General features: G+C 35.4%; 1 protein-coding gene across 24 annotated transcripts in view; it reads left to right on the top strand.

Annotated features, from left to right (window-relative positions):
• ANLN (anillin, actin binding protein) overlaps nucleotides 1-22,995 on the top strand; it is a 132,555-nt gene extending 109,560 nt beyond the window's left edge. For all 24 annotated transcript variants that reach the window (XM_008535991.2, XM_008536006.2, XM_008535999.2 and 21 more), the window contains 4 exons: nucleotides 9,549-9,635; nucleotides 14,785-14,892; nucleotides 18,660-18,832; nucleotides 21,674-22,995. In XM_008535991.2, coding sequence (XP_008534213.1) covers nucleotides 9,549-9,635; nucleotides 14,785-14,892; nucleotides 18,660-18,832; nucleotides 21,674-21,797 — 492 coding nt within the window. In that variant the 3' untranslated portion in view covers nucleotides 21,798-22,995. The remainder of the gene's footprint in view (nucleotides 1-9,548; nucleotides 9,636-14,784; nucleotides 14,893-18,659; nucleotides 18,833-21,673) is intronic.
• Nucleotides 22,996-23,473: the final 478 nt, after the last annotated feature.

Raw genomic sequence — 23,473 nt, forward strand, 5'->3', positions numbered from 1 at the left:
CGTATTTTCTTTGCTTAAAACTAATGAGCTTAAAAATCAATCCTTAATTTTTGGCCCATTTGTATTTGTTTCACTAACCACTCTCATATTTTCTTGTTTATTTTGAATAATTAAGGATGTTATGTAAATTATTCTTTCTTTAGACTCTTGCAGATGCGAATCTTTTTCTTTACTCTCGTGATTCTTTAAAGCTTTCTTTGAAAGGTCTCTATTTTTTTCATGCATGTTTGGTATTTGGGCTTTTTCCCTATATTCTTTTTTCCATGTTATAATTCTTTAAGATTCACTTCAACATTGATTTTCTGGGTACTAAAATGCCAAATTAATAGCTATGTCTAAAATTAAAATTTGTTCAATATTGTTGACCTCCCGTATAGTGAAAGAGCTGTTGGTGATGTTTTAAGTAAAAATAGAAAACTTTTATGGTCTCAATTGGCTAATAGGTATGTTGCTATGTAGATGCTGCTTTGTGTATTAATTTTTGAACTAAAATGCATTTAACCCTAAAATTATACTAAATATCATATTTTAGAAGATTTTTAAAAAGATTTTTAATATCCTTGTGAAAATCACTTCCAAGCGTTTTATGGGTATATAAAAATGCTTATTTACAAAATGCTGGATAGTATTTTTTATTTTATTTTAAATTCTTAAAACAAAATTTTCAAATTAGATAAACGTAAGTACTGGGGTTCTGTGAACTGTATTCCTTACTCAGCGTTGTCACATAGCCAATTTCTACAAATGGAAGAATTTTATTAATCTCTAAAATGAAAGAGATTTCAATGACATATCTTAAATATAGACTGTTTGCTCTTTTGAAAATTTTTTTGGCTGCCATTTTAGTTTAAAATGTCGCATAAATTAAAAATAAATTACAATATTTCCATTCTCTTAACGATTCCTTTGAAATTATGACTTAAATAGCCAACCACATGATTGAGTGCAGAATTAAATCACTAAATTTAATTGATTGTGTCTAATTCTTCAAATTCTCTTTCTGAGTCAAATACAATACAATTTAGATGTAAAATTTGTCCCAAATGTACTTTTGTGAGTGGCAAGGGGAAGCATGTGTTTGTTCCAATAGCTTGTAGTTGATATAGGAGAATATTTAAAATAATTAAGTTTAGACGTTCTTCAATTTGGTGGAAAATATGGAAGACCTTCTATATTCATATAATTATCCTATTTAATTAACTTTGAGAGAGTAGACAAGTCTCCCATATCCTATCAGAGACAGTCAGTACAAAGGAGAGTTTGCTTATTTTACTGGTGCCTTGACCAATAATACAACAGTCGTGGGGGTTCTCTCTGAGATCCCCTTCAGGATGGAATTGCTTTTGAGATTGACCCAGGCTGTTTGCTTTACAGATTTAGTGTGCCTCTAACAGCGGATTGCCTTTTTATTTGAGGTTATCAATATCTGACATAAAGTTTGGCATCCCGGAATTTAAATTACGATCAATAAGTCACAGACTCTCAAATATTGTCTTTGAATAGAGAATCCAAAATAGTCATAGGTTTCATTATGCTTGTATGGATAAAGGGAGAAGGACATCCCACAGTTCACCCTGACTTAAAGAAATCTCGTAGGTATTTATACCTTCCAGGAAATAGAGATGTCAATTTAAATAACATTAGGGCCAATAGTTACGAAGTAAAACAACCAATTAGTGTTGTAGAATTTTGAGGTTATACGAAGAGTGATTAGACCTTCTAGTGTGCCCAAAGCTGTTCTGGTTTATGCCTGTTGGCCTGGTATAATTATTAAGTACACCTTTCTCTCTCAGAAATATCCCAGTGTATAAAAACTTACACAGTCACCCCAGTTATAGGTCACATTTTACAGTTTTTAACAATAATCTTTGAGCTGCGGATATCTTAAAAGACCCATTTGTTAAAAAGAAAATAGAATAGGATCATACATTTTCGCACTCAACAGGGGGTAGTAATATTGGCTCTTTTGTGAATATTCTCAATTCACTTCTTCAGGAAAAGCTTCTAACCAAGAATATTATCTACTTTTCACAGCTGTAGAGTAAGAGGGGACATTTTCTTCTCATCTTTCTGAGATTCTTTTTACCAGCAGCATTCTCTGGGCTAAACAATGGAATTCTATTAGTCAGCATCGAGAGCCTAAGGAACTTAAAACTGACAATGTGGAAAAGAAAAAAGCAAGAGAATTTATGACAAATACAATAATGAGGCATGTGGTGTTTTGATTCTGGATGCCTTTTAAATTTAGAAAGTTGGAGGTTTGTCTCATGGAATTAGTCTATTGAAATCTATGCATTTTGCCCAAGAATTCCCCCTTTAACTTTTCTTTACTGTGTTGGAGGACTAAATTTTCAGAAACTATCCTTACAATAAAAACTTTCAAATTTAAACTGAACTAAGATTATTCCAAGTAGGATGTCATTCTTTTTCATTAGGCAGAAGGAATGACAGAAAATAGCATCCTCCTTTCTCTCTTGACCCAGAAGTCAATATCACTTTACATACATATATGTTGCCATTTTACTTTAGTGATGCAACCTCTCCAATTGAAGTTTAATATTTGTAGTCTTTAATTCAAATTCAAAACCATTTTAAATATATCACATATAAAAGCAGCTTTTATAATTTAAAAGATACTTTTGACATGAGGTGTCTTCATTAAGTGTGAATATTTTGATAAGAATGATTTACTTAAAAATATTTCTTATGTGAATGTTTTCAATGCTAGATAGAAAGCATGATTTTATTTGGAAGAAAATATCAAACCCCTAAACATCCAACCAGTAAGAGCTACATTGTCTCACTTTAGGCACTTAATTTTTTATGTTCATGTATTTTAAAGCTATGCTATTATTGGTGCATAGGTATTTAAGATTATTGTATCTTCTTGATGAATTGTTCACTTTATCTCTGATAATATTCTTTATTTTAAAGTCTATTTTGTCTGATCGTAATAGAGTCACAACAGCTTTCTTATGACTAGTGTTCGTATGTAATATCTCTTTCTATTGCTAATCTCAACCTGTGTCCATATGTCAAATTTGTGTCTTATAAACATATTTTATGGTCATATTTCGTTATCCAGGATGACAATCTTTTGGCTTTTTATTGGCGTGTTTAGTCCATTTGTATTTAATGCAATACTAATATGGTTGGGTTTAGTCTACCATAAGAGCAGGCAAACTTATAGCCCGCAGGATCATGGCCTGGTTTTTTGTTTTTTGTTTTTTTTTAATTAACATCTTATATTAGTATGGTACCTGTATCACAATTAATATTAATAAACCAATATTGATGTATTATAGTTAATTAAAGTTCAGCAGCCTGTTTTTGTAACTAAAGTGTTTGAAATGCAACCATGGCCATTTGTTTATGTACAGGCATACCTCGGAGATATTGCAGGTTCAGTTCCAGACCACTGTGATAAAACAAATATTGCATTTAAAAAGCTACAATGGCAGAGTTTAATAGTTATGACAAAGACTACATGGTCCTCAAAGTCTAAAATATCAACTATCTGAGCCTTTTCATAAAAAGTTCACAAACCCCTGGTCTACCATTTGGTTCTTTGTTTTCTATTTGTCTCATCTATTTTTTGTCCCTTTGTTTTTCCTTTCTTGTCTTGTTCTGGATTAATTGAGTATTTTGGTAACATTTTTCTCTCCTCTGTTGGTTTTTTAGCCATACATCCCCATGTTCTTTTTCAGTTATTGCTAAGTATTACAATATGCATCCTTAACCTATTACAGTCTGTCTTGAAATTATTCTGTGGGTTTTTTAGCCATACATCCCCATGTTCTTTTTCAGTTATTGCTAAGTATTACAATATGCATCCTTATCCTATTACAGTCTGTCTTGAAATTCTATTATTTCACTTCATATACCTTACAACAGTTAGAACCTTGCAACAGTATAATTCCGTTTGCCCACTCCATTATATTTTACTTCTACTCTTATTATAAACCCCACAATGCACTGCTGTTACTTTTGCTTTAATCAGTTTTTTAAAAGAAATTTTAAAATATATTTTAAAAAGTTGTCCTTTATATTTACCATATCTTTCTTTCTTTCTTTTTGCTGAGGAACATTTGCCCTGAGCTAACATCTGTGCCAGTCTTCCTCTATTTTGTATGTGGGTTGATACCACAGCATGGCCTCTGACACATGGTGTAACCACTAGGCCGTGGGTCTGGCTCTATATTTACCATTTCTGATGTTCCTCATTCCATCTTGTAGATCTAGGCTTCCATCTGCAATCTCTGCCTTCTCAGGAAGAACTTTATTATTTCTTGTAATATAGGTCTGCTGGAAATGGATTCTCTAGCTTTTGTTTGTCTAAAAATATCTTTACATTGCCTTAATTTCTGAAGGATATTCTCATTGATATAGACTTTCTGCCCTGTTCTCTCTTTGTTCTGGGACTCCAGTTAAATGTATGTTAGACTGTTGGCTATTTTTCTACAGGTCTATAACATTCTTTTTGGTTTTTATTTCTATTTTTCATTGTGTTTCGTTTTGGATAACTTCTGTTTACCAGTCTTTGAATTCACCCATCTTTTTTTCTGATGTGCTCAGCTTCCTTAACCCATCCAATGAATTATTTGATTCAAACTTTTTTTTAATTTTAAAATTTTCATCTGGATCTTTTTTACAGCTTCCATTTCTCTGTTGAAATTCTCCCTCTTACCCATTTTTGTTCAGCTTTTTCTCCAATTTCTTTAATAAATTATGAATGTCCTTGTTTGGTAATTCTACCTTCTAAATCATCTGTGGATCTGCTCTTGACAGGGTGTTGTTTTGTTTTCTCTTGATTATTGGTCACCTTTTCCTGCTTTTTTATATCTTGTAATTTTTAAATTGTGGGACAGATGTTATGTTATGAAAGAGCAGTAGAGACTGAAGTAGGTAGTAATGACTCACCCTTTTGTTTCTCAGACACTTTGGATAGGAGCCCATCTCTGATATAATCAGAAGTTGAGCTGAGATGGGGTTTTAGATGAGATGAGTTAGTTTGGGTTCTTGCTTCAAATACCTTGACAGTGAGGTTAAGCCCCACCTTTTTAGCAGAACTTTGAGATCTAAGTTCTCCAAGTCTACAAGATTTCTTTCTGCTTTCCAGACCTTCCTTCGACTTGTGGTACTAGCACTTACTCAGCAAAATTCTTGAGGGGAGGTAATTGACTGGTTGGGAGGGTTTAGCTCTGCCTCTGGGCTCCTCAAGATGCTCATGCTCATCTACTTAGCCGTGCTCAGCTGTTAAATACTTAACTGGTTTCTCCTTTTCCCTGCAAAATTCATTGCCTATGGCCAGCTTACTACTCTGCTAGTCCTTGCTCCCAGGGAATGAATTGGTTGCCAAGTTGGCTTACCAAGGAAGGACACATTTCTTACTGAATTTTGTCCATTTAATCTTTTTGTTTCCACAGCTCTTTGATGATTTTAAGGAAAATATGATTTTCTTAGTTTATCCATTGTTTTCTTATTGTTACAGTAGAAATGGTGGTCTTTTTTTTTTTAAAGATTTTATTTTTTCCTTTTTCTCCCCAAAGCCCCCCGGTACATAGTTGTGTATTCTTCGTTGTGGGTTCTTCCAGTTGTGGCATGTGGGACGCTGCCTCAGCGTGGTCTGATGAGCAGTGCCATGTCCGCGCCCAGGATTCGAACTAACGAAACACTGGGCCGCCTGCAGCGGAGCACGCGAACTTAACCACTCGGCCACGGGGCCAGCCCCAAATGGTGGTCTTTTTTTGCAGGGTAAGATTCGCCCTACACTAATATCTGTTGCCAATCTTCCTCCTTTTTTTCTTTTTCCCCCAAAGCTCCAGTAAATAGTTGTGTATAGTTGTAAGTTCTTCTTGTTCATGTGAGCCACTGCCACAGCATGGCTACGGACAGACGAGTGCTGTGGTTCTGAGCCCAGGAACGGAACACAGGCCACCAAAGCAGAGCATGCCAAACTTTAACCACTAGGCTATCAGGGCTGGCTTGAAATAGTGGTCTTTTGTGGCCTTTCACATCCTAATTGGAAGTGGCATGCTGAGCATGTACTGGAAGTAGAACTCTGTTCTGTGTATCCCTCTTACCACGCACACTGGGATAGATTTAATGGACAGAATGTAGGTATACTTTTCTGTGTCTCTCTGTAGCTAGCAAATGAGCTGTGATTGGGGGTGAAGAGTCATTACATCATGGCAGTAATGGCACCTTGTGTGGATTTAGGCCATTCCATAGTCTTCATATTGAACTTAAACAAGTCTTCTTCAGATAGATTTCAATGTTGGCTTTCACTGCTAGGTCTATGTTTGCATCTTTCTACCCTCTCTGTAATGTGGACTTGTATTGGATGTGGGGTCCTCAATTTTGGAAATCTGCCTGGAAGTAAAATGGCACAAACATTCAATGAAAATTATTATCATTAAATATATTAGCTCTATGTTATGTACATTATAGGGCAACTTTATTTTTTATCTATATATAACCTGCCAGGTAATTATTACTCAGATAACTTTTGTTCTTTTGGGGTAAATTTATGTGTGTGTGTCTATATATGTATACGATGTAGCATGTATCAGTACTTCATCATCCTCTATGGCTGAATAATATTTCATTGAATGTATATACAATTTGTCCATTCATCTGTTGATAGACATTTGGGCTGTTTCTTTTTGGCTATTGTGAATAATGCTGGTATGGACTTGGATGTATGTGTACTTGTTGGAATACCTGTTTTCCATTCTTTTGAGTATATATCTAGGAGAAGAATTGTGGAATCATATGATAATTCTGATTAATTTTTGAGGAACCACGAAACTGTTTTTCATCGTGCCTGCTCTGTTTGACGTTCCCACCAGTAATGTGTGTTCCAAAGTCTCCACATCCTTGTCAGTGCTTATTATTTTCCATATTTTTGATTACAGCCATCTTAGTGGGTGGGAAGTGGCATCTCATTGTGATTTTGATTTGCATTTCCCTACTGACTTTTTTTGGGGACTTCAACAACAGAAATCTATTTTTTTTTTTTTCACAATTCTGGAGGCTAGAAGTGCAAGATCAAGGTTTTGGTAGGTTTGGTTTTTTCCTAAGCTTTCTCTCCTTAACTTGTAGATGGCGGTCTTCCATGTCTTCACATGGTCTTTTCTGTGTATCTGTGTTCTAATCTTCTCTTTTTATAAGGATACCAGTCATATTGGATTAGGGCCCACCCTAATGATGTCATTTAACCTTAATTACCTTGTTAAAGACTCTATCTCCAAATAGTCACATTCTGTGGTATGGGGTATTAGAACTTCAACATGTGAATTTGTCGGGGGCGGAGGGGTTGGGGAGTGGGGGATGACAGTTCAGCCATAACATGGTTTAAGCTGTAGCATGAGTTTTGGGATTACAAATGTTCAAAACATACTTGTATCTAAGAAATAAGAAAATCTTTATAGGTACAGAATGATTCAACTCTAAAACAAACAATAGAAAAATCTGCTTTCTGTAACTTATTACTATTGGTTTTGTAATTTAAACCTATGTTCATTTTGGTTCAAAATAGTGTGCTTCCAATAAAATAATCAGATTCCTTTTTATTCATTCCTCACTAAATGGTCCCAGACTCTATGGCAACTTGAAATTTCCATTGAAATCCTCATCATCTTCATCATAATCCTTACCATCATCATCATCGTCAAGCTAACATTTATTACCTAATGACTATTGATGCTGAGCATCTTTTCATGTGTTTGTTGGCCATTTGTATATCTGCTTTGAAGAAATGTTTGTTCAAGTCCTTTGCTAATTTTTAAACTGGGTTGTTTGGATTATTTTAATTGAGTTGTCTTTCTTATCGTTGAGTTGTAAGTTCTTTATATATTCCGGATACTAGATCATTGTGAGAAATATGATTTGCAAATATTTTCTCCTATTCTATAGATTATCTTTTCACTTTCTTGATAATAATCTTTGATTCACAAAAGTTTAAATTTTTTTTTTACTGTGGTAAATAATACATAACATGAGGTCTACCCTTTTAACATATTTTTAAGTCCACATTATTTTTAACTATAAGCACAATGTTATACAACAGATCTCTGGAATTTTTCCATCTTGCATGACTGAAATTCTATTCCTATTGAATAGCAATTCCCCTTTTCTCCCTCCCATCAGCTCCAGGCAACCACCATTCTACTTTCTGCTTCTATGAGTTTGGCTACTTTAGACACCTTATATAAATAGAATCCTTCTGTGACTGCTTATTTCACTTAGCATAATGTCCTTAAGTTTCATCCATGTTGCAGCATCTCACAGGATTTCCTTCTTTTTTATGGCTGAATAATATTCAGTTGTATGTGTGTACCACATTTTCTTTTCTTTTTCATTACAACTCTGGGTATTTATTTGGCCAAACAATATTCTTTTAGCTAATATTTATTGGATATGATTTGTCAGTAGGATATGGGAACAAACATGAAAAAGACAGAATAATTGACCTCAAGGATCTGCTGTGTAGAGGTGTGGTGCTATGGCTTAGAACATATAAGAAAACATACACAGGGGAGTTTCAGAGCCAAAAAAACAAACTTCAGACTCTGAGAAGAACAGGATCTGAGTGGCCCAGAGTACTTTTCATACTCAGAAGTGAGGAGAAAGGAGATTACACAACAGTTTCATTATCCATTCATCTGTTGATGAACATTTAAGTTGTTTTCACCTCTTGGCTATAGTAAAGAGCACTGCATTGAACATGGGAGTGCAAATATCCCTTTGAGAACCTGATTTCAGTTCTTTTGGATAAACTCCCAGAAATAGGATTGTTTGATTATATGGTAGTTCTATTTTTAATTTTTTAGAGGAACCCCCATACTGAAAAGCATTTAATTTTGATGAAGTCTGATTTATCTATCTTTTGTTGCTCTTTCCTCATTGAATGGTCTTGATACCCTTGTTGAAAATCAATTGGCCATAGATGTGTGGGTTTCTTTCTGGACTCTCCGTTCTATTCTTGTGGTCTATATGTCTATCCTTATGCCACTACTGCACTGTTTTGATTACTGTAGCTTTGGATTAAGTTTTAAAATTGGGAAGTATGATTCCTCCAACTTTGTTTTTCTTTTTCAAGATTGTTTTGGTTATTTGGGGCCTCTTGCAATTCCATGTGAATTTGAGGATCGACTTTTCCATTCTGCAGTTCACTGTTCTTTATTGCTGAGTGGTATTGTATTGTATTAATATACCAGTTGATTTATCCAATTTTCTATTAAGTATATTCTCTTGATGGAGAATGGATAAGCACATGTATTCTCCTCTTAAATCTGTGTTTTCTTTATCACATTAACTTGGGACTAGGGGTTCTGTTTTTATCAAGCTCTACCCAGAATAAATTTATTCAAAAGTATTTGTTGCTAAGGAACCAGTGGCTTTTGGCTTCCTATTTTATATTCTAGCTTTAGAAAATACTGTGTTTTCAAGGCATAATATTTTCTATTCATGATTTATACATGTTTTATCAAGAAAAATCACACTTTGAAACTGTTTTGCAAATAATTTGCCCTCTTTCTTCACAGGTGCCCTTTTTATCTCCTTTGGAAGGTCATATTTATTTAAAAATAAAGTGTCAAGTGAATTCAAGTGTTGAAGAAAGAGGTTTTCTAGTAAGTAAGATCACTTAATCTATATTTTCTTTTTTCCATTTTGTGAAGTATAGACTTGGTTTCCCATAGGATGAAGGCCTATGTGATTAAGTGATAAGTTGGTTCAGTAAAGATTTATTGCATGTCCACTATATGCCAATCACTGTGCTGGTGTTGGAATGTAATAGGCCACAAAAAATAATCCCTCTACTCGGGAACTTTTAGTTTAACAAGGAGAAATACAAGTGAACAAGTAAGTACAATACAGTACTATAATAGGAGAAAGCATAGAAGGCATGGGTGTAAATTGGTGGGACATTAAGTTTTGAGTATGAGTAGGGAGGCTTAAAGAAAGCTATTGGAAGAGGTAACTTGTAAACTGCTTACTGAATAAGTTAGCCAGAGGGAAAGAGGAGGGAAGAGTGTTCTAGATAAAGAGAGGAGTGTGTATAATGGCCTGGAGGGCCCATACCTCAGTCACTCCCGCCAGAAAAAAGGATGACACATTTACTAGTGGCAGGTATTTCAGGATTGCTAGAGCTTAGAGTTTGAGTGTGTGTGGAGGAGGGGCAGGGAGGCAGGTATGGTTGGGAGAAATGGAGCCAAGTGTTAAAGGCTTTTTAAAGAATTTGGAATTTATCCTGAAGCCAGTGAAGTACTCTTGTAGAATTTTAAGCAGAGGAATAACATCTAGTTTGGGGTTTAGAAAAGTCATTCTGACTGACAGGTGGAAAGTGGATTGGAGAGTGACAACCCGGAGGAAGACTAGCGAGGAGACTGAGTTACTCCACAAGAGAGGTGATGGGGACTGGTAGTCTGGATAAAGAGAAGGACCCATCACGGAGAGATGAAGAAGGAAGGAGGGCAGACCCTAGTGATTTGGCTCTAGTGACTGGAAAAGCAGAAGTAAGGATTTCACCCAGATCACAGCCTTGCACAACTAACTGGGTGGCAGTGATGCACTGAGGGACCTTGGGGAGGAGCAAGTGTGCATGTTTGGGTGGAAAGTGTTTTTTCCCCCTAAAATTTTATTGTGAAAAATTGCAAGCATACAGCAATGTTGATAGAATCTTACAATGAACACCCGTATACCCACCATCTAGATTTTCCCTTTAATATTTTTTGCTATCCTTGCTTTATTATGTATCTACTACCTAGCCATTCTTTTAAGCCATCCCTCTAGCCTTTTGCTGAAAATATCATGTTTTGGGAGAAGAATTTCAAAGTATATTATAGACATTAACAGATTCCGCTAAATCTTAAGTGTACATCCTCTAAGTTTTAACACATGCATACATCTATGTAACCCAAACTTCTGTTAAGAACATTACCACAGAAAGTTCCTTCATGCCCCTTGGCAGTCAGTCCCCATCCAAGGTGGGAAGTTTTATTGAGTTAAGTCTTAAATGATTTGAATTTTGGATGTCTAGAGACATATTTCAAAGATCTGGGTTTGGAGCTCAAGATAGACATTTTAGTTGAGATGAAGGTGTGAAAATCTGCAGCATAGAGATAGTAATTGAAGCACAGAGGGAGTTGAGTAAAGCAGACTTGGGAGGAACACTAATATTTACACCACAGCCCTAGGAAGAGAAGCTCTCAAAGGAGAATACAGGGAGGGCAACATAGAATTTAGTGTCCTGTTTGCCAAGGGAAGAAAGAGTCTAAAAGAGAGAGTGATCAAGTTAGATCATTAGAAACTCTTGGACATATTTACAAGGTGGTCATTCTAGTTGTGGTGAGAGCAGAAGCTAGACTGCAAATGGTTATGATACTGAACCTCTTAATCTCAAGTTTGTGTGCCCCATATGCAATAAGCCAATCACTGAGACACTGGTGGTTAGAGACGGAGAAAGGTTTATTTGGATTGGCCAAAATGAGAAGGCGGGAGGACAGGTTCTCTTAAATCTGCCTTAAGGAAAGAAGAAAGCATGGGATCTTTATAGAGCTAAGGGGCTTAGGAGGAGTAGTTTTGGAGAAATAAAGGGAAAATCCTGTTTCTTTCATTCCAGATAAGCCCTTGGGCAATCAGACTTTTGGGCTCAGTAGCAGCTGGGGACTGGTTATCTGGTGATCATAACTTCCTTAAATGCATTCTTTTTCTTCTGCAAAACAAGCACATAAATCATTGTGACTCTTGAGTCACTCCTCAGGTGAAACAAGAAAATAGCAAATTAGTAAGTTTAACTTCTTTTCATCTGTGTCTGTGTTGGGAACAAGGTTGAAGGATAATCATGTTCTTATTGAATATTTACAGTAACCCTCAGGTACCTGGCTTCAGTTATAAGGGGAGTGGGAGGTGAGGAATGAGGGTGTGAGCAACTCTCTGAAACAAAGCGTGGCTGCAAAGGGGTAAAGAGATACAGTGTTGGACTTGCAGAGCCCCGTAGGGTGAAAGAAGGATTTTGTTGACATTTTATTAAGATCAGAGAGACTTCAGTCTTTAAATTCAAACAGGTATCTTCTGATAGGGCCAAAGAGGTTGAAGATAGAGGCAATGGGGAATCTGTACCAGGGTTAAGGAATTATTAATACATGGAGCAAAGTTACGAGAATGAGAGGATATAAGACCCAAACCACAGTTCATGGGATTGCTTTTATACAGAATTATTCTTTTTCCGTTATCAGGGGAGAAAAGCATGTGTAGAATACATGGAAGATTCTGGGTGTGGTGGCAAGACTTGAGAAAAATCTAATAGCTTTAGTTTTCTTTGTGAAGCAGGAATTTGAATGATACAAAGGATACACAAATGAGTTTGCATTTGCTGTCAAAGGGTACAGAGAGAAGAGCTGGATTATACACAAAGCCCACATGGCCAATGTGACTGTTAATCAGACTTCAGCTTTTTTTACATGTAAATCCAGCAGATGGCACTAGATATTCTTGGAAAAGCGTTTTTATAAATTTCTAACTTGAAGGCAGTGTTTACCTACTGACCTTTTCTTTTCATGTAAATATTTTCATATTTTATTGTAGACGCCTTTAGCAACTGAGAGACTGTTATGGCATCTAGTTCATTTGCATATAATGTCTGACCTATTTAATTTTTGAGCCGGGCTCTTAACTAGTTTAGAGTTAGACCTTTTCAGATTTACTCTGTCCTGAATCCTACAGCCCATTCTTATCACGTCAACACACACCTACAGAAATATGGTAAGAAATTGCTCAGGATTCCCCAGAATAATTCCTGTCCCCTGTCTAAACAATGCCTTTTCGTTACCTCCACCCTCTCTAAAAAGTAGAGGTATAGTCTTTGAAATGAAAGTTGCTTTGTTCAGTTTTCCTTCCTGATGTGTCAGGGATCACTGGAAGGAAACGAGACTATCGACCAGAGAAACTTGAGAAGTGATTCTAAATGGTGCTGGTCTAGCTCTGCCTGGGCTGATGAACAGATAGAGAAGGACCTTCTGGGTTAGTTAGAAGGTTCCACTTCTGCTTTGTGATTCTGTGTCACCATTTAGTTTCCTTGACCCTCCACTTCCTCAGCTATAAAAATGAAAAAGCTGTTCTCTTGTTATTCCTCTCTGGTCATAGGTAGGTATAATAATAACTTGTGTTATTTTATCCATCAATTTTTCCTTCTCTTTTACCTTTATGGTGTAAAAGATGAACATAAACACAAAAGAGAGCTGGTGAGTCATTTGTGCTAACTTTGGGCTTGAGATTGAAATACAAGATTACTGTCTTTTTTTCCTTGGGTGGCTGTGAGCAATATTGCCGAGAAAAAGCATGTGTTGGGGAGGAAAGAGGATAAATTGGGGAGGAGGAAAAAAAGGTGAGGTAAGGGAATATTTAGTTAGAGTAAGCTAATTAATTTGAGCTCATTAATTATGCTAATAAATTTGAGGTCTCATTCTATCATGAAAACATTTCTTCACACAAAGTAACTTTCCTCCATGGCCAGGGATTAATTATACTCCTAACTCCATCCACCTTTTGGTCAATTCACACAAATTTGTCAATCAAGAAGAGTATATATCTCACTATCATAGGTTTGATCAAAGGCTTAGTTGAGCCATTTAAAGGTGGAAAAGCCTTAAGGCATTCTGAAATCAAACACAGAGATGCCTTTGGATAATCTATATTAGGGGTCGGCAAAGTATGGCCCACTGCTTGTTTTTATAAAATTTTGTTGGAACATGGATTCATTTGTTTACTTGTCGTCTATGGCTGCTTTTGCACTAGATGAGCAGGATTGAATAGCCGTGACAGAACCTGTGTGGCCCACAATTCTAAAATCTTACTTTTTGCCCCTTTATGGAAACAATTTACCAACCTATGATGTATAGTATTGTTACATTTTTACCTTGCTTTGTTTTTTAATATAACACTTCCTAAAGTAATTCTTTTTTTTACGTTAAAAGTAAGGACTCATGTAAATTAGGGCTCCTTATGACTACAAATAAAAAATAGTTGGGGGAGGAAACAGCTTCTACTTATACTGCTTAAGTAGAAGTACTTCCATGGAAAAAAACCACGTTTTTAGTTACCTATGCCAGATTCCTGTCCTTAACCAAAAGGACTGCTTCCACTCCTGTAAGAATGTAAAGGATTCTAATTGCATTCCTAAGGCATGAGCTGGCCAACTGCCTGACTGCAGTGCGATGCCACTTCCAGGTGTGCCTGATGGCTCAGCAGTAGACTGGAGTTACCGTAGTAATCCATCTAGGCATATGATCATGAGTTGACGCTTTTCTGATACTGTTTTATTCTCCTGAATAAAACTTAAATGCCAGTCTTCCGTATTAAAATAAGTCTAACTTAATTCATTAGCTTTTTCATTAGCTATTGTTAGTTTTTTCAATATATAAGATATGATATTCTCGTATATTTTACTCTCCAACACTTGAAGAACTTTGCTCTTACTTAAGATTACTTAAGATTAGGGATACCATGTTTTTAAAAAGTCTAAAATTAGCTAGAGGTATTTATTTGGAGTTAATATCTGAAAGTTCTTGAATGCCTTATGCTTGTAGACGATGTTGAAAATCTGTGTAAAGTTTTGGGTTTGAGCAATCAGTCGTTTTCATTACTAAGGTAAAAGACATGAGAATCATGCAAAGATTTCAAGGTGTGAAATATGTCAACATATTGAAGTTTTTAACATAAAGAATTAACATTTAATTGATCTTCAAGTTTCTGAAGTCAGTATTTCATTGACTTTTCCAGACCATATTTGAAGATGTTAGTGGTTTTGGTGCCTGGCATCGAAGATGGTGTGTTCTTTCTGGAAACTGTATCTCTTATTGGACTTATCCTGATGATGAGAAACGAAAGGTAATATTAATAGTAGGAGTCAGTGGTGACAGCTCTGACTGGCTTTCATGTAGCATTTCATGCAAGTGTTCCCTCTGGCCCCCACTAGCCACCCAGATTCCTCTTTGAGTATCTTTACTAAGCCATTAAAAATGTTCTTGTTGAGCCAGCCCTCGTGGCCTAGTGGTTAAAGTTGCATGTGCTCTGCTTCAGCGGCACAGGTTCAGTTCCTAGGTGTGAAATCACACCACTTGTCTGTCAGTAGCCATGCTTTGGCAGCAGCTCACATAGAAGAACTAGGACAACTTACCTAGAATATATGACTATGTACTGGGGCTTTGGGGAAGGGGAAAAATGAAAACTGTTCTTGTTGCAAGACCTGTGTGTGTGTGTGTGTGTGTATTTGTATAAAAATTTTGTATCTTATCCATTCCTTGTGATTTGACCACTCTTAAAATACCTTAAGGCATATATCTGTCTTTCTTTTCTCCTGGAATGTTTCATAATTTTTTTATTGACATTTTTAGAAATATGTTGAGTTCCATTTTGTGTTTTATGAACTAGTGGATTTTCCTAAATCTGGGATAAAACAGTAATGGAAAACCACCCACAGGAATACAGTGGTTTTGGTTTTGTTTTGAAATTTGATAATAGGATTTTGTGTAATAAGTTGTATCTCATTTTTTTAGGAATTTAATGTTATTGCCCAAGTATGATTATTTATTATCCCCAAGCTAGAAAACAGAAATAAGCAGAATTAAAAAGTAAAATCAGCCATAACAGAGACAACTACTTTTCATATTTTGGTTGTATATCCTTCTAAACTTCAAAAATGTATAATATATAATAATAATTATATATCCATTTATTAATCTTTTAAACAGAAAGCATGCTTTTTATAATCTGATTTTTACTTAATAATATATCCTGACATGTTTCTATATGTAAAGATATCATGTAAAGATATATTTGTAATGTGTTTAATTGCTATATGTATTACATTGTAGCCATATAAAATTTTATTTAAAAATTTATTGTGAAATAGAACATTCAAAAAGACATAAAAAACAATTTCCGTCAACCTCTGTATTATCAGTCTAGTTGAAGCTCCCCATGTAATTTTATCTCCTTCCACAGAGATAACACCATCCTGAAATTTATTGTTCCTACATATTTCTTTAAATTTTTTTATATATTATATATATTCTTAATATACATATAATATATATTCTTAAGCAATATATGTTATTGCAATTGCATATTTTCAAACATTATACAAGTAATATCATACTGTACATATTATTCTGCAACTTGCATTGTCAACACAGTTTGTGAAATTAGTTGATATATGTAGCTCTAATTTGTCCCTTTTTCTCTGTACTAAAGTATTCCCTTGTAAGAATACATCACAGTTAATTTATCCATTCTCCTACCTGTGGACACTTAGATTATTTCCAAATTCTTGCTATTATGAACAGCGCTGCTGTGACTTAGCTTCTCGTATACATCAATACATCACTCAGAGCTCTTTCTTGAGTTTGCATATAGTAGCAGAATTGCTGGGTTATGTGGTTTGCATATCTTCAACTTGACTAGATTTGTCAAATGATTCTTGAAAGTGAATGTTCCATTCCCACCAAAGGTATTTGAGAGTTCTCAGTGTTGCACATCCCCATCGACGCTTGATCTGTCAGCCTTGTAAACTTTTGTCAGTCTGATAGGTATGAAATGTTATCTCACTGTGTTTTTATTGCGTATTTCCTTGGTTACTAGAGTAAGCATGTTTTCTTGTGTGTAATGGCCATTTCTATTTTCTCTCCTATGAATTGATTGCATATTTTACCCATTTTTCTATTTTTTTGGTAAACTGCAATTATATTTTCCTAGTCTTTGGCGTGGCATATCTTTTAATTTATCTTTGGAGTATCTTTTCCTAAATAGAATTTTTTAATATTAAAGTAATCAAATCTGTCAATTTATTGCTTTATTGTTTGCTTTTTTGAGTGATATTTAGGAAAACCATCTCTTACTCTACAGTCATAGAGATATTCTCTTAACACCTTCTTCTAAAAGTTATAAAGTTTTATACTTCACATTTAATTTATCTAGAATTAACTTTTTTTCCCCCATCTGGATATTTAGTCGTGCCAGTATGATTGAATGGTCCTTCCTTTCCCCGCTCATCCATGTGCCATTTCTGGCATGTATCAAAGTATCATTATATACGTAGGTCCATTTTTAGGCTTTCTATACTGTTTCTTTGGTCTGTATCTCTCAGTCTTAATTACCTTAGGTTTAAAATAAATTTTAATCTCTGGTGAGGCAAGTCTCCTAACTTGTTCTTATTTAATAATGTATTACTTATCCTTGGCCCTTGCTTTTTATGCACACAAGAATATATATACCTATATATTTAACTTTTTATAATTGAAAATGTTCAAATGTGCATAAAACAGAGAGAAATAGTATAATGAACTCCTAGCTTCAACAGTTATTAATTTTTATGTTTCATTTATCTCTCCAGAACATAAATCCTTTTTTATTCTTTTGTTTTGCTGGGATATTTTAAAGCAAATAACCAGACTTCATGGTATATCATTTAACACGTGTGAGCCATGACTGTGGGTTCCTAGTGTTGGCAAATGCTCCAAGAGAAGCCAGGTTTCAGGCTAGCTTACCATTCTGTACTTCTCTCTTCCTCACTGATTTTGGCCTTTGAAGATGTCTTTTCCATTCTTGTACACTCAGTTATCTAGCATTTGGAGGGTTATATAATGGGAGGATTTTTTCAGACTGTTTAGTTTGCCTTACTTGCTGGAGACATAATATCATTATTTGTTTAAATAGTCCTCTATTACTGTCATTTAATTTGTTTCAAACTTTTCACTATTATGAAAAAAATAGTTACTACACCTATATAAACATCTCTGTGCACTTATGTATTAGGATGAGTTTCTTTTAGGTAGAATTGTAGGAACAGGATATGCCTATTTTGAATGTTTTTTTGATTGTTGTTATCAAATTGCCTACCAGTAGTAGACCATTTTATACTTTCACAATGTATGAGAGTTTCTATTACCCACCCCCCCAACCAATCAACAGAGATTATTACTCTTCTTTCCAGACTTAGCCAATCTAATGTTTTAAAATGCTATATTTAATTTTAATTTCCTTTTTAAAATTATTAGAGTTAACACTTTTATTGGCTATTTCTAAATTGTGTGTGCCTGTAAATGTCCCTTTTCCCATTTTTCAGCAGCATTTAGTCTCATGAATTTTTATCTTTGACTCTCCTACCACCGGAATGACATGGCTTCCAACAATTCAAAGCAGTTGTTTGATCTTATCTTTTAGAGATACATAAAAAATGTTTGCAGATGAAATAAGATGTCTAAGTTTCTGTTTATTGACAACAAAAAAGTGAGTGGGCTATAGATGAAAGGTGGTTGAATGTGTATTTCTAATTGTTGAAGCTGGTTGATGGGTACGTGGAAGTTTGTTATACTATTCTTTTTATTTTGTATCTGTTTGAAGTTTTCCATAACAAAGAGTTTATTTTTTAAGTTGGCTAAGAGCTCCAGTTGAAATTTTTTGTTCCTATTTTTATGTCCAGCAAGAAACAATAATAAATATTTAATGTTTCTCTAAATCTAATGTAATTTAATTTTGACTTTCAAATTAATGGCTTTTTAATTTTAATTTTATCCCGACTTAAGTACTCCTTAATGCTTACTGACTCAAATGGTTTATTTTCTATTAATAATTTTTTTTTAAATTTGTTTTTAAAGAATCCCATAGGAAGGATAAACCTGGCCAATTGTACCAGTCGTCAGATAGAACCAGCTAACAGAGAATTTTGTGCAAGACGCAACACTTTTGAATTAATTACTGTCCGACCACAAAGAGAAGATGACCGAGAGACTCTTGTCAGCCAATGCAGGGACACACTTTGTGTCACCAAGTATGTATTGGGCTATAAATAATTCTGTCAACTAAACAATTGATTGCCCACTATGTTCTTACTGCTGTAAGAAATATCAGAGATGGTCCTTGTCTTTGAAGAGGATACAGTCTTAATGAGGAAACAAAACACACACATCAGTAAGAGAACAATCTATAATAACTAAATGTAGTTAAGTAAAGCATAACATTCAAGTTATATCTTAGCTCATCATGTTTTCCAATATATTCACAGTGTAACCGTTTTCAAGGCAGTTAGCTAATAAACTTTGGGTTAAGTTTGAAGATTTCATGTGTAATAGAAAAGTCATTTGTTACTTAAAGAGACTTCATAGATCCCTTCCCTTTACATTCCAAAAATGCCCTCAATTAATCAGGTGGCTTACAAAAACAATCTTGTTGTACTCCGCAAATTTCTGGTTGGAAATTAACAGAATAACCTATTGAGAATGTCACTTTTTTCTTAACCCTAAGCTTAATTATAAGATGCAAAAGCTTTCTTCTAAAAGTCTAAGATTCTTTTGCTTGGATGCCCAAGAGAAGCTTGAAGACCAACCTCAATGTACAAAGCTGTGATTAAGGACAGAAGTTAGAATTTGACAAAGTCTCTATTAATCAGGCTGCGGCTAGATATTGCAGACAGGGACATGGATAGAACTGACTCCATGAGTTTCTGATGCAGAAATATCAGAAAGCTACAGCTAAGAGACACTATATTAAAATAGAGCAAAATTGCCCAGATACTGCCAATTTGTTTTAAAATAGCTAGATAGGAGTCCCATTCTTTGGAAATTCTTGATGTCTAGATTACTTCCATATTAATCCAGTTGAACTCATCCATTCCTTTCCTTCAGGGGGCCTTCTATGCAGTGGTGGCATCAGACAGATCAGAAGAGGCAAAATGGATTTACAGTCATTTTGTTTGATAGCTACCCTGTCCGTGGCCACTGTCATCGGGGAACCAACCACAATACAGTACCTAAGTAGTTCCTGACCACGCTGGCCCATTTTAAGTTTTTTAAAGATTTTTTCTTTTTCTTCCCAAAGCCCCCTGGTACGTAGTTGTATATTTTTAGTTGTGGGTCCTTCCAGCTGTGGCATGTGGGACGCCGCCTCAGCATAGCCTGATGAGTGGTGCCATGTCCACGCCCAGGATCCAAACCAGCGAAACCCCACGCCACAGAAGCAGAGCATGCAAACTTAACCACTCTGCCACAGGGCCGGTCCATTTTAACCCTTTTAAACATTACTCATATTTTTCATATAATCTTATCTTTTACCTGCTACATAAACCCTCCCAGACTTCTCCTTTGACCCTCTCCTGCGGTAGAAATAACTAGATCACATGGCGCTGTAATTACTCTGTACTTCATTTGCATGTAGTTTTTCTCATTATAACATTATCGTAATTGAGTGAGCACTTTTTTATCCAAGCATTTGAGAGTGGTGCATTCTCAGTTCAGTCTTGGTTCAGTCAAGCTTTGCTTGGTTGCTTCTAAAGCTTTTTTTATCATATATTTTGCAGAATATAAACATTCTGCAGTTCTGCATTCTCCTTGGCCTCATTTATCTGTTTCTCCACAGGGCCTTTTTGACCTATACCATTTATCTAAATTTAATGTATCTCATTTTTATTTCTACTAACCAACCTTGCTATCTTTCCCTCCTTCAATATGAAAGATTTCTCTTCTGATCAATAATGCCTACTTCTGAAATATAGACTACACGTTTGAACTAGAAATCTTTCATCATGACATGGGGAGGCAGTGTTATACGATGGAGCTGTGAGTCAACAGACTTAGGTTGAAATCTGATTCAATGACTTACCAAATGTAACCATGGCAAGTTACTTAACTTTTCTGGCCCTCTGGATTCTCCTGTGTCGACAGGGAAAAATAAACTCCACAGAGTGACAGTAGAGATTAATGAGTAGACATACTTAGCACAATGTCGAGTACATGGACTGAGCTCAACAAATGGTTATTATTGTTATTGATAAGTGTTATATTCTCTCCATTGATTAATAGATGATCAACTCACTACTTATTCATGCTTATACCATTTCTAGTACCAATGAGGAGAAATTATAAAGATGTAGAATAAGTCCAATATAAAGACCTTCTAACAATTGTCTGTTCTCTAGAAGAATGGTCTGACTTGTGAGTCAGGGAATTCCCCCTCTCCCCTACCCTTGCCTGCCTCATCAACTAGTTATTCAACTTGTAGCTAAATATGGATGCAAAGAAGAGATTCATGATATGGACAGAGAGGTTAGGGTAGACAAAGTCTTAGAATCTTTAGATAATTTATTGTAAATACCATGTCTTACTAACACAGTAGGACAAAAATAACGGGAGACGGTACAAAATAGTATTGCCTGTTAAGTCAGGTGAAGTTTGACGAGGCTGTGATTCCAATTCTTGGGGAGCCCGAGACTGAGGGGTTTGGGGAGCTCCCAGATTCAGGCCTGTGGTGTGCTAGCTCTTGCTAGGAAGTGGCGCACACTCAGTGTGTGTCCCATACCACCAAATTGCCCAGGCCAGACCACCTGTACAAGACAGTTACCATCTTTGGTTTGGAAACTCCATCATTTACCAATTATCATCAGTTTGAGTTATGATTCAGCTAACCAGCCTGGGGATTGGGGATAATTTTCCTTTATTGTAATTGAAGAAGCATCTCACTATTGGGGCATTTGATTAGCATCCATTAGAAGATGGTGAAGAGTAACTCATTTTACTGGTTTGTTTAGGTTTTTCTTTTTTTTCCTAGCAAAAGCATAGGGAGGTATGGAATTGGGGGAAAGCATCCTGACCTTTTGTTTGTTTGTTTGTTCCTGTAGGAACTGGCTGTCTGCAGATACCAAGGAAGAGCGGGATCTCTGGATGCAAAAACTCAATCAAGTTCTTGTTGATATTCGCCTCTGGCAACCTGATGCTTGCTATAAACCTATTGCAAAGCCTTAAACTGTGGGAAGTTTCCATCCCATATAGAGGTTTTTGAGCTATGTCATAAAGGTATCTTAAGAGCATCAGAGTTGCTTGATTGCATTTTATGCTTTAAATACGAAAGGGTATGTGCCAATATTCACTACACATTATGCAGTATTTATATCTTTTATATGTAAAGCTTCGACTGATTTCTGTTATTCATAAATGATTGGAAGAATATTCATTATAGTCAATTTTGCTAAACCTTAATTTAAAAGCCTCATTTTCCTAGAAATCTAGTTATTCAATTTTTCATGATACAATATTTTTTTAAAAGTAAGACATTTTGAGTTGTCTTCTTGGAGCTGTGGGTCTCAAAGTAGAAAGGTCTTCCAGGGTTGGAGATAGAAACCTCCAACTTGGTCTTCCTTCCTCTGGCCTCAGTGCTTTTTTCTGCAGGTTGTGATCATTTGTTGATCATGATATATCATATTACTAGAGGACTGAGAAATTTCTGAGGGACTTTACAGAAGCATTTTTGGTAATGGAGGGTAAGAACTTTGTCAAATAGCAAACATACGTTGGTTTAAAAGCTTGAGGCTGCCTTTAAACAAGATGTGGACGTAGAGGATGTTGTGTGAGGTTCGGAAGTTAAATGTTTGGTTTAGAAATGTTTATAATCGCATGGTTTACATTTACTCAGTTACTATAGTTGCTTGTGGTGCACATTTTCATAGAATACAGGCTTTTTTAAATAATCGTTTTTGCTATATAGCTTACAGACTCCTCAAATATACTTGGCATAATAGTTCTTTCTGCTCCTGTAACAAAAACAAATGTAAATTGAAGAGTCTTTATATGAAAAAAGTAAACTTTACCAAGCTGCTACAGACTAATACTTTGCTTGCCAAAGTTTTTGTCTTTTTTTTCACGTCCATGTACGACAGTCTAGAACCCCATTATGAAATCATTTGAAAAACTAAGTCATGTATTACCTTTAAAAGCCTAATACTTTATTTTTTATTATAGAATATTGTAAAGCATGGTCTCAACTTTTAAATACACTTTGAATTTCTTCTCTGAATTGTTAAAGTTATTGGTGATTTCCTTTATAAACACTAAGTTCTGTCACCTCCTGTCATTTTGTTTTTTATTCCTTCAAATGTGTTTTTTCTTATGTGTATTATAAAATATATATTTTATGATCTCACCCAAATAAATACTTGCAAAAGGCTTAAAGAATCAGTTATTTAAGAAATACTATTTAAATGTGTAGTGTGGCTGCTCTGCATCCCTAGGCTGTGGGGCTTCTTGAGGGTATTGTACTGACAGTGTCTCATTCATCTTTTGGTCTCTAGCCCAGTGCTCTGCTTACGGTGTGTTCTTAGGGCCACTGTTGAATGAGTGGGTGGATGAAGGATCCATTTCTGAGGCATTTCAACAAGATTCAGCACTGGAATGTGCATTTGAGGAGATGGAGGATGATTCTCACGTGCTTAGCAGAGTCTGAGTGGATAAGTGACATCACCAGCCGAAACGGGGCATAGGTTTGGTGAGATTGATGAGAGGGTTCCTTTTATTTATTGATAGATTTGTACTTATTTTTGAGTAGGCGTTACATATCATGGTACAAAATTCAAAAGTCACGAAGAAGTTAAAGTGAAAAGTATCTCTTCCCCCCTCGTCACAGCCACTTTTTCCAGTTTTTGTGT

Source organism: Equus przewalskii, chromosome 4, assembly GCF_037783145.1.
Source record: "Equus przewalskii isolate Varuska chromosome 4, EquPr2, whole genome shotgun sequence".
Taxonomy (NCBI): domain Eukaryota; kingdom Metazoa; phylum Chordata; class Mammalia; order Perissodactyla; family Equidae; genus Equus; species Equus przewalskii.